Source organism: Trichosurus vulpecula, chromosome 6 (genome assembly GCF_011100635.1).
Source record: "Trichosurus vulpecula isolate mTriVul1 chromosome 6, mTriVul1.pri, whole genome shotgun sequence".
NCBI lineage: Eukaryota > Metazoa > Chordata > Mammalia > Diprotodontia > Phalangeridae > Trichosurus > Trichosurus vulpecula.
Genome location: NC_050578.1, coordinates 114,518,850 through 114,531,245, shown reverse-complemented (window position 1 = coordinate 114,531,245; position 12,396 = coordinate 114,518,850). Strand labels below are relative to the sequence as shown.

At 38.3% G+C, this 12,396-nt stretch overlaps 1 protein-coding gene across 1 annotated transcript in view; it reads right to left on the bottom strand.

Annotated features, from left to right (window-relative positions):
* The window catches only part of MGAT4D (MGAT4 family member D), a 109,140-nt gene that overhangs the window by 20,920 nt on the left and 75,824 nt on the right, over positions 1 to 12,396 (bottom strand). Inside the window, exons 11-14 of the mRNA XM_036765003.1 lie at positions 7,114 to 7,307; positions 4,767 to 4,845; positions 4,586 to 4,667; positions 1,773 to 1,885 (exon numbers count right to left, since the gene is read on the bottom strand). Coding sequence (XP_036620898.1) covers positions 1,773 to 1,885; positions 4,586 to 4,667; positions 4,767 to 4,845; positions 7,114 to 7,307 — 468 coding nt within the window. The remainder of the gene's footprint in view (positions 1 to 1,772; positions 1,886 to 4,585; positions 4,668 to 4,766; positions 4,846 to 7,113; positions 7,308 to 12,396) is intronic.

Genomic DNA, 12,396 nt, shown 5'->3' with positions numbered 1-12,396 from the left:
AGTTCTCCCTCCCCTCCCCATTTCTCAGTATAAAAGTGTACTGATTAGCAATAGCAATAGTATATTAAGCACAAAATTTATTATTGTTTCCTTATTAACACCTAATGAAGAAAAGAAATATTGTACTTTTTAGCTGCTAGAATTTTCAATCTTCTGGCTTTTCCTATAGCATGAAGAAATTTTTGGGGGGAATGATATTGATATGACAAGGAAAACAAATTAGATCATTGTCTTTGCTCACTATAAAAATGGAAACAATTTACATGAGGAAGGACACAAGCAAACCTGAGTTTAGTAGAACATCTAGAATTGCGGGTCCCAAAGCAGATGGAGGGGAGGGCCAGTTCTTTCTGAACTCCAACTACTTCCCAACAATCAAACAGCTCGCGTGTGGATTTGCCTGTACTGCCAGGACTTCTGAGAGGTCTCCAAAAGAATTCAACCCCAGTGGACCAGGTGCTGCTTTTACTCTTACTCTGAAATTGTCTCAGTGAGGGCAATAGTCCTTTAAAGAAAGATCTGAATTCTTGGATCCAGTTCTAGCTTTTTTCCAATTCAAAAAGTACTTAGTGAAAGCATAGTGGGTACTTAAGTCCTATGAACTACTGAGGCTACAAAGACAGCAATGAAGCTGTTCCTGTCTTCAAGGAACTTACATTGTAGGGCAGAGAAGGAAAGTAGATAAACCATGAACACCACTAAGTGTACAGTTGACAGTGTAATTAAAGACAAGATACACATTCTCAGAACCTCAGTTTCCTGAGAAAAATTATTATTAACAACCAATCATTTGGGGAGATCCAATTTCCCCCTTTTGCTAAAAGTCCTGATTTTTATAAGTTAAGTCTCTTGAAGGATATAGCTGATAATGAGATTGGACTAACTTTCTTGTTCAGACTCCACCCAGGTACAGTAGCTATTGTGTTTTGCTCAGGCTTGGGTAAGGTTCTTTGAATAGACCGCCCAAGGCTGGGGATGGTCTGGGCATAGAGATGGTTTCTCTGTCCCAGGGTGACAGGAGGTCACTCTCAGCTAGGCATAATAGTATTCATTCATTAATTGTTAACCAATCAGGGTTGACTCCCACCTGGGGAACACCTACTCTTCACAGAGCATGTAAACTGAGTCCACTGCCATAACTGTCTTTGTTCTAAGAGAGATGGCCATGTGACTATCCTTTTATAAATAAACGTGCTGGCCATATTAATAAAATTATCAAAATACCAAGAAATTATGTCTCTTGTAATTTTTTAATCCTCACATTCCTCACCTACAAAGTGACAATAATATAATACTTTTACTACGTACCCTGAAAGGTTGTTGTGATGACTGCCTAAAGATATCAACAAATGAGAATTATTATCATAAGGAAACCTACCAATCACAGTTGTTTGAATGAAATAATTATTAATAAACTCATATGACAACTGGACTTATAGAGGCTGCTTAAAATTTCTGCTAGACACAAAAAACCTAGAGAAAATCTAATGTAAATTCAAAATGAATTTGGGTGTTTAGACTAATTCAATATTCTACTAGCAATAGACAACTTGGAAATACATATATGGCATGGTTAAAAATACTAATGAATCTTCTATGTTAATTTAAGTAAAAGGGAATTTGTTGCTGTTGAAAAATGAAGCAATATTTATGAGGACAAATTTCACTTTATTCAGCCACTGCCAAATGACAGGCAAGTCCCCTAAAGCTCAGACTGTACTTGTATCCCATGTGTGAAGGAGATTTTGTAGCAACACTAGTTTTGATCTTACCTCACCCACCATAGCCCACACAGGTGAATCTGATAGCACAGTTAAACGAAAAGCCTTGATTTTTCCTACTGCAGGATTGATGATGCCTTGTGCTACTCCATTTTCAAATGTACCTTTGGGAAATGGAAAAAAAGGACTATATTTTGATATTCACATAAATTTTTAAAATTTTAATTCAACACAATAAGAAATTGAATATTAAATAAAACTACGAAATCCTATTTTAATATAAAGAGAAATACTTTAATGTAAACCCTAGTAAAATAACATTTTAATTGTTGCATATATACTTCTCATCTCTTGTCCATCCATGTGTATATAGTTTTGTTGCTGTGGTTGTGCAAAAAAAAATTTTTTGTATGTGACCTTTTAAAATCTTATTTTTGTTGTTTTTTGTTTTTACATCATATTCATTAATATATCCTTCCCCCTCTTCTACCTAACAAGCTACACTCTGAAAAATTTTTTAAGAGAAAAAAGTAATACAGCAAAACTAACCAACAATTATAAAACAACCAAAAGAACCCACCTTTTTATCTCACCTGCCACCGTCAGCTAAAAAAAGAGAACACTATTTTTCTCTTTTATGACCTTTGTCAATTATTTGAATTTGTTTTTATATAGCTGTTCATCTTTCAAAAATTGCATCTTTTAAATTAACAGTTCACATTTATATAGGACTTTATAATTTACAAAGCACTGTTCCAACAACTGGTTTTACAGAAAACTGTATTTTGCTTCTAACATATTGTGGGATGGAATTATTGGGTTTTTAAAAATTTTTATGTAATAGAGGGTACGATGGGGCAGATTGTTACGTACCAAACAAAATGAATAAATAAAATGAAACTTAAGGGGAAAAAAATTCAGCTCCTCTGGAAAGAACACACTCTGAGAATGTATGAAAAAGTTTCCAAAAGAATTCTTGGGAAATGCAGGTTCAGTGGATGCACCAAAAGAAACACTTTATATTAGTTCACTAAAATTGATGTGGATTTTAGGGCAGTAACATAGAAGGTAGATCAGCTTGGAACGATGTTAAGCAGAGGTTAATGCTGCAAGGGATCTTGCCTTCATTGGATAGAAGAGAAAAGTGAAATCCTGGGAAGTTAAATGACTTGTCTAAGGCCAACAAAGTGGCCGAGGTAGGATTCAACAGGGCTTCCCAAATCCTAAGTTTAGGATTCTTTCCACTATACTACTCTCTCCTTAAATGGTCAAGTAATTAAAGCAGATGATGGGGATCTTAGAGGTTATCTATTCAATCAATCAGAGGTTAAGCCAAGCATTATGAGGAGCACTGGGGATACAAATACAAAGAATGAGATAATCTCAACACCTTCATCTTACAGATGAGGAAGCTTAGGTCCAGAGAGGGTTAGTGAGTAAACCAAGGTCACACAGGTAGCAGAGCTGGACTTGAACCTGTGTCCTCTGCCTCCAAATCAAGTGTTCTTTCTAAGGTACCATGCTGCTTCCAAAGAGGAACTACAGTTGTGTATTCTGAACAAAAAGGGGCTCTCTCTCAAAAAAAATTAAAATAACCAACAGTATTAGTTCAGAATACACACACATTTTTGACTAGTGATAAAGAATTATACCAAATCTATGAAAGAGGTGAAAAATAAAAAAAAGGAACTAAAGATGAAAGAACAGTTAAAGGAAGGCAATAGGAGTACAAAAAAAATTCTGCAAAGTACAGTGGTAATTTAAAGATGATAAATGGAATTTGGGCTACTGATGTGCAGATATTCATCTATTAGGAAAAACTTAAAATTCACTAAACGTACTGATGCAGATTACTAAAATAAAGCAAATGAATACAAGACTATAAGGCAACTGAACTCAGATTAAAGGCAATGATCAATTTTGGTTCCAGAGGACAACCCCTTCCCACCCCTTTCCCCCATCATCCTGTTCCCTGGAAAGGGCAGGGTCAAGGGATAGGGGTTCAACTCCCACCTCTGATGCCTATGACTTATGTAACCAAAGGAGGCTAAATGGCCTTGGGAGTCACTTCCAGATTGTCACCTGTGATCCTTATAGTTTTAGTTCAGAATTGGTAGACTAGGGAACAAAATGATGCATATGCTTTCAAATGTGGACATCATGTTTCTTGGTTTTGCTCAAAGTGAATATACTTTGTGAAAAAGGAGAGATTGGTGGGGTGAGGAGAAAGGAAAACATCTATGGTATAAAAAAAATTGTATTGATAAAATTTTTAAATAAACAAGTGGATAAGTATACTCACAGTTCACCTAAAAGAATGTAATGAATGACAGGACAAATGTTTTTTGGAATAGATGTGCTCATGTTTCAAAAAAAAAACCAAAATGACCTGATTCAATTACATAGTACAGTCTAATTCAGATTAGAATGTATACTTTTTCATCTGTATGACCCCAATTGTGCTAATTATTACATATCTGAATGTAGTATTAGCATTTAAAAAGATGCAAAAAATACATTTAGGGAGAAACAAAGACTGTTTCTTGATAAAGGAAGTTTCATGACAAAATCTTGACAATCTAACTTTTTTCAGTCCTTTGTTCAGTATATTGAACTGGAATCACAGCCAGTCATCTCAAGGAAGAGAATGCAACATTAAAGAATAAGCATTTCTCAATATATAATTACAAGAACAATAAAAAAAATCAAAGTCTATCACCATTCTTGTTTCATATGCGGACCTCGTTTTAATATATAAAAATTCATACCAGGAGATACCAAACAGATTTTCAACAACTCAGATTTTTTAAAAATCTGCTTAAGAACTAAATGTTTCAATCTCCAGATGGCAGTAGATAATTTACCTATTTTAAAAAACCCATGACTGGTTGCTTCGTAGTCAAATTTACTTCCATTTCTTAACAAATTTGACAAAAAATCTGTTTCCTGCAACAAACAGAGAAAAAAAAATTGTACATTTAGTGGTTTCTTCTTAAGTCTCAGTCATAATAAAATATATATCCTAACTGGAAGCTGAATACTTACATTTTCAGGTAAAATTTCAACAATGGTATTGGACAGTATATCTCCTGGATGTTGAACATTTCCACTTGTAAAAACATACCTGTCCCCCAAAAAAAAACAAAAACAAAACTATACATTGTAGCAATCTGTAGAAAAATGACACAATCTTTACTTGTCTTGATCATCAAGAAAACTGTCCAAAGACAAAATTAAAAGAGAATTTTTGCACAAATAGGGTAGAGAAATGTGAGGGGTAACTAGTGGACAGCCTGTGCACTTCACTGACACCCTGGTGATATCAAGAAAAATGAGAAAGGCTTCCCAGAATGTTGGCAAATTGAAGTGAGGTTCGAGACAAGAATCACATAGGACAGAAAGGGATCAATGGATTGTTACTGTACTGCTAACGAGAATATACAGATCGATGAGAACACATATCCTTAGGAATATTAGAGTCCAACTAAAGAGTGTACATGAGTTCAAAACTCAACAAGGAAGGAATATATGTTTCAAGAAGGGAAGTTTGGGCCTGTTTGATGGTGGCAATAAAAGGAGATATAATGAAATTGGTACAACAATTTGTTGTTTGTGTAGTCGTTTCAATCATGTTGGACTTTTTGTGACCCCGTTTGGGGTTTTCTTGGCAGAGACGCAGGAGTCATTTGCCATTTCCTCTCCAGCTCATTTTACAGAGGAGGAAGAAACTGAGGCAAACAGGGTTAAGCGATTTGCCCGAGGTCACATATCTAGCAAATGTCTGAGGTCAGATTTGAACTCAGGAAGAGGAGGCTTCCTGACTGCATGCCTAGCACTCTATCCACTTCACCACCTAGCTGCTCCAGAAAGAAAGGAAAGGAGAAGAAAAAACAAGCTTGTGGCTGCAGATCCCAACAGGGGAGAAAAATCAATCAACAAATATTTACTAAGCACTTCTATGTGGTGGGCACTATGCTAGGCACTGAGGGGACAAGTAAAAGAATAGCGTAATCTCTACTTTGTAAAGAGTTTACCTTCTAGTTAGGGAGACAAGTACATATATAAATAATACAATATAAAGTGAATAAGCTTAAATGCATACAAGGTTGTTAAATATAGAGCCACTGGGGAGAAAGCGTTACTATAGTTTGGGGAATCAGGAAAGGTTTCATGTAAGTGATAAAGCTTGAGCTGAGTCTTAGAGGTAGTGAGGTACTCTGTGAGGAGAAGTTGAGGAGAGAATAGGGTCTAGGCATGTGGGATGGCCATTGCAAAGACCATCTTACCAGCTTATCTCCGCAATTGGGGGATGGGGTGGCATGAGTGAGACAAGGAGAGAAGGCCAGCCAGTTGGACTGGATCACAGAGTTTGGGAGATGCAGTGATACCCCTCAAGTCTGGAAAGACAGGCTGGGACCAGGTCTTTAACAACCAAGCAATCCATCCTAAAGGCAGTCCCTGAAGTTGATTGAGTAGGCTTCAGCAGCTCTGTGTAAGACACAGTGGAGTGAGGAGGGGCATGAGGCACAGGGCCCAATCAGGAGACTGTTGCATTAACTTAGGGGAGAGATGACAAAGGCCTAGACTAAGGTGGGAGCTGTGTGGGGGAAGAGAAGCATCAGAAGCCAGAGACAGGCAGAAACAGCTGGATTTGGCAAGTGATTTGGTTATGTGGGGTAAGGGACAGTGAAGAGTAAGGAATAGTACTAAAATTTTGACACTGGGTGACTTAAAGGACAGTATGGTCTTCAAAAGAAATAGCAAAATTTGGAAAAGGAGAGGGTTTGGGGGAAAGAATGAGTCCTGTTTTAGGCATGTTGAGTTTGAGGTATCTCTTGGACATTCAATTGAAATGTGTTAAGGAGCAATTGGTCATGTGGGCTTCAGCTCAGGGAGAGACTGGGTGTTGTTATAGGTATCAGGATGAGAGTTAAACCCATGGGAGTTGATGGTGGAGGAGTGAAAAGGACCTAGGAGAGAACCTTGGATTGGGGAACAGCCACACATTGGGTGCTTGACATGGAAAATGAACCAGCAAAGGAGCCTGAGAAGGAGTGATCAAACAGGTTAGGAGGTAAAGCAGGAGACAGCACTATTAGGAAAACCCAGAAAATAGAAAGTATCCAGGAGGAGAGGGTGGTCAACAGGGTCGAATTAGTCAAAAAGGATGAACGCAACTACATGGGTATGGTCTATATTGAATTGCTTGCCTTCTCAATGAGAGGGGTGGGGAGGGAGGAAGGGAGAGAATTAAAAACAAATGTTAAAAATTGTTTTTACATTTAACTAGGGAAAAATAAAATACTAAAAAGGATTAACATTGGGGAAAAAAAACAGAACAAAACACCATAATGGGATGTTGACAAGTAAATTCTTTTGCAGTAATACTTACTCCTTTATGTTCAATGGGTTATTAAACTGTATGAGGATATAGTCACCAGCTTTTGGAGAGATAGCCCAGAAAAACCCTCTTCTTAGATAAGCATTTTCCAAAGAATAGTGCTCATGGGCTTTTAAAGAAGTATGCAGACTCGCAGGTGGATTGGAATGGTGTGGATAGAGTTCCTGTTTTCCAAAATCAGCATCCTATAACCAAAAAGGAAAATGGACTAAAATACACATACCTGTGCTTACATTATGCAAATACAGAGTTCAAAGTAGTCTATAGGTGTTACCCAGAGATTCCCAAACTTAACTGGCCCAACACCCCATTTGAAAAAAAATTACTCAGCACCCCCCAAAGAAATCTACTTTCTTAATCCTTTAACAGTTTTGTTTTGAAATTTGTGTCATCTCAAAAAAATACAAAACATATATTTTTTTTAAATGACACATCTTAAATTTAATCATTTATTCTAAATTTGTGGTTTTTTCCTGCATTGAAATTTTGATGGCACAAGATTTCATTTGTAACCATATAGTATCATATTGTAAACAAGTCACTACACGTACATATTCCTGCCAATGCATGCTAGATTTCCCAACAATACAGCTGCCTCCAACACTTGCTTGTTAAGGCCCATCAGCAGACTTGAACACTGATCAGTTACAACTTGCATTTTGTGTGTTAATTTGGAAAATAATGTAATCAACTCTGTTATACAATGGATGAAACATATAAAAATGGTTTTTCAAAATTTTCTTATCTTTTCTTCTTTCCTTATGCTTCTACTGTCCGCTTTAAGGTTAATGGAATATAAGATCTTCCCTGTTCATTAACAGGCCTAGGTAACCACAAGTGTTGCTTTTTTCCTTGGAACAGGGGTTGTGTTCCCAGGTCTAAAGGTACACAGGTATTTCAATCATGGATGTCTTGCTGCTTTGAGCTTTGGCCCAGTTCCTAGCTCTGATACATTCTGAGTCACACAGAACCCACTGGGGGAAGAATTTGCCTAAGGAGAAGTTTGCTTAGGGAAAGCTTGCTTGCAAGGCTTTCACACCTTTCAGTATTAAGCTAATTAGGCACTGAGTCAAGAGGGTTGCGATGCCTTCTGGCTCTGAGCCTGTTAGGCAAAAGTGTATATATATTCTGAGGTGAGATTTTGCTTTGGGGGCTTGCTCAAGAGAAGGATGTTTTGTTTTCCGGGACCTGACTCTGGGTTTAACAGGTGTTTTAAACACGTTTGTTAAGGAGGGACCCCCCCCCCACCCCCACTACTACTCAGATGTTGGTGCTTTCCCATCTAGTGATGTATGTAAACATAAAAGTATGTACCAAGATTACTAGACAGTTGGAGCCCTGTCTATTGGATCTTTGTGCTAATTTCTCTGCATATATTTTCTCCACATTTAGAGTGCTGACCTTTACCCTGAGCTAGTGAATGACATTGTTTAATTAAAGTAAGATTGTTGAGATGTCTTTTTCTTTAGAAAAGCAGACCAAAGAACCTGTGCCGGCAGGCCATCCTGGGTGTGCTAGGGTACTTGCCAATACACCCCCTTACTTTCATTCAACACCCCTCAATTGCCCGCAAGGCTACTACTGCCCTCCACCCCCATTGTTCCAGTGCCCCACAGGGAGAGGTATCACCCACTTTGGGAAACCATGGGTGTTACTGAATACACACGCTTTCTTCCTGTTTCTATACCTGTTTTGCATAATTTGTGCGTGGGGGAGTGGGACTTTCAAAATTATTATAGCATAGCTCAAAATAGGGCCAGGAAACAGAGGATCTGGATTCTAATTCTGGGACTTTGGAGAAGTCACTTAACTGCCTTGGGCCTCAATTTCCTTAGCTATAAAATGAGGGAGCTGGACTGGATGACCTGTGATATACCTTCCAGCTCTAGACCTGTAAGCAATAACAGCAAAGACACAAAGAAAATAGTATAATTACATTTTTTTAAATTTAAAATTTGATTTTTAAAAAATGCTGCACTTAAACACCAGAAAAGAGAGAACATTTCTATAAATAGAGCAGAATATAAAAAGAAAACTCATGCAGGCATGAATCTCAAATTCATATGACTTGCCTTTTTAAATATATGATAAATTCTACAGTAAATTTCAAAACTGTCCTATTAACCTGTATTTCCTTCTGTTCTCTTTTGTGCATTTAACAAGGTGTTACAATGATCCTTCCCAATTAACATGACAAAGAGACATGGTTTGGTTATTGCTTTCATCAGAGTTCTTAAGCCTTTCAAGGTCAGTTTCCTTTATAATGTCGGTATCCTTGTATAAATTATTTTCTTGTTTCTTCTCATTTCATTCTTTTAGTTCATATGACCCAGGACTCTCTGAACTTGCCTCTTTTATCAATTTTTATGGAGGAATAATATTACTTTACACACCAGCATTTTTTAGCCTTTTCCCATTTTTTCTTTACATTTTGTGAAATGTGTAATGTCGAAGATTTTTTTAAAATATAGTTTTTAGAGATTCCGTTGATTCCTAAATTATCTCTTTGACGTGTTTTTCAAATCAGTTTTTTATATATAGATACTGATTTTATTTTAATATTTCTTCCTTTCTCATGGAATCATTGGTTTATTTGGTCTATTAAATTTTCGGTAAGTATATTTCTTGGGTGAGGGCACAGTGTCTAGGACATAGTAGGAACTTAATAAATGCTACTTGTTGGACTAGGCTACTTATTCCTCCAAGTTTTTCTTCAAGAGATTTTTTTTTAATATTTTCCTTCAATTCTAGTTATTTATGAAGTCCTTGTGGAAAATTCAGCTTTTCCTTTGAATCTCTGGTTACAATTGTCATGGAGTTAAATTTGGAGTAATTTTTGATAATGAGTAGTATTTTTTTAAATTAATTATCTCTCCAGCTTTAGCACCTGAATTAGGGCTCTGTTCCAGGGCAAGGAAACAGTAAGCCCTGCTTAGTCTTGCCCTGGGTCTCCTAGATTCCTGCACTGCCTCCGATTCCTGAAATTAAGCCTTGCTCTAGGTCTTTGAGGCTCAGAGGAGCAGAAGATCTTCAGGGCCTGCTCTGGCATCTCCGAACAGTGGTGGGGACTTCAGACTCCTTGGGCTTGGGCTACCCTGACAGCTGGTTGTGGCCTGCTGGGTCTTTCTGACCACCCTGTGGCTTTATCCTGGGAAAAAGAACCTTCAATGTCACATGTGTCCCTGGCTATCTCTGGTCATACCTTGAAGCAGCCCTGCTCCAGCTTGGCTTTGCTGGGGATGGTGAAGAGACTGCTGATTTTTTGTGCAGCTCTGGCATGGAAGAAGTAGCTTTCTCCTCAGATTTCTTGGTCACTATTTGGTCTGATGCAAACTTTAGGATTTGGCTGAAGAGATATGTGCGAGCTAGGCAGCTATCCTGGCAGGAAGTCCTCCGAAAATGCTACAAAGCCACCTTAAACAGCAGCTATTCCCATTTTATTATACAAGTGAGGAAAACTGAAGCCCAGAGAGACCAAGGAATATCCCAAACAGGTAATTACAAGCAGAACTGTCTTAATTAACCAATGAGGCTTCTCAGACTTCCCCAGGACACAGTCTTGTCACTATCTTTTGAGTTGATGGCAGTTAGCCTTTATTATTTTATTATTTCTTATTATTTTACTTATTGTCTGTGGCATTCGATTCCGCACATATAGCCTTGTTAGAGTTCTTGAATATAATATTTTGTTTTTGTGCATTTATGTCTCCCTAATTTGACTTATATTGGCAGATATGCATAAAATAAAGACCAGCTCATGTCCAGTATCTTCACGTGGTAAGGATGACTTAGTAGTAAGTGCTTCAATCTTCTGAAGACACTTCATTTGTGAAATCAAACTCTCATTTTTCTCAAAGGTTCATATAATACTCCTTACAATAAATCTGTGAGGTAGAAAGTGTAAGTACTATTACTTCCTTTTTATACATAGGTAAACAGAGGCTCAGTGGTCAGTCATATAGCCACTACGTGTTAAAGGTCGGGTTTGGACCTAGTACTTTTGACTCTAAGCCCAACATTCTTTTTACTCCTAGACTTTAAAACAAAGTGACTCTCATCAAAACTATCTTGTATTGATATTTATCTGATATCTATTAAATGAAAACTATGTGGAAAAAATGGAACAACTTTTAAATTGAAAATAACTTACTGGGGGCAGAGCCAAGATGGTGGCTGGAAAGCAGGGACTAGCATGAGCTCCCTGCCAAGTCCCTCCAAAAACCTGTAAAAAATGGCTCTGAACCAATTCTAGAACTGCAGAACCCACAAAACAGCAGAGGGAAGCAGGGCCTGGATGGTCTCTGGTTGAGGTCTATCCTGCATGGAGCTGGGAGGAGAGCAGAGCCCAGCATGAGCAGCACGGACCAACCAGACCAGGAGCTGGGCGGAGTGTGCCCTAGTGCCCTGAATCAGTGAGCTGTGGCAGTTACCAGACTTCTCAACCCACAAACACCAAAGACAGTGGAGAAGGTTAGTGGGAAAAGCTGCAGGAGTGGAAGGAGTTGGCGGTTTGGCCACTGCCCCGGGGCAGTGGAGGTGGGGCAGCTACAGAAGTACAGCTGCAGTTGCTTCCAGCCCCAGGCCCACCTGGTGGGAGGAATTAAGTGGCAGATCAGAGCAGGAGTGAAAAGCCTGCTGAAGATCTAAGTGCAGTCCAGGTTGGGGGTTCTTGGGGAAGGAGGAGTGCTGGTGTGGCAGAGCTGGCGCATCCCCCCAGGCATGGAACATAGTTCTCTAAACTCTACAAGCAGTCATACCCCACTGAAAAACTCAAGGGTCAAGTTAGTTGGCTGGGAATATGGCCAGGCAGCAAAAACACACCCAGATTCAGTCTCAGATTTTGGATTCTTCCTTTAGTGACAAGGAAGACCAAAACATACACACAGAAGAAGTTAACAAAGTCAAAGAGCCTACACCAAAAGCCTCCAAGAAAAACATGAACTGGTCCAAGGCCATGGAAGAGCTCAAAAAGGATTTGGAAAAGCAAGTTAGAGAAGTAGAGGAAATATTGGGAAGAGAAATGAGAAGGAGAGAAAACCATGAAAAACAAGTCAATGACTTGCTAAAGGAGACCCAAAAAAATACTGAAAAATATACTGAAGAAAACAACACCTTAAAAAATAGAGTAACTCAAATGGCAAAAGAGCTCCAAAAAGCCAATGGGGAGAAGAATGCCTTGAAAGGCAGAATTAGCCAAATGGAAAAAGAGGTCCAATGGACTACCTTAAAAATTAGATTGGAGTAAGTGGAAGCTAGTGACTTTATGAGAAATCA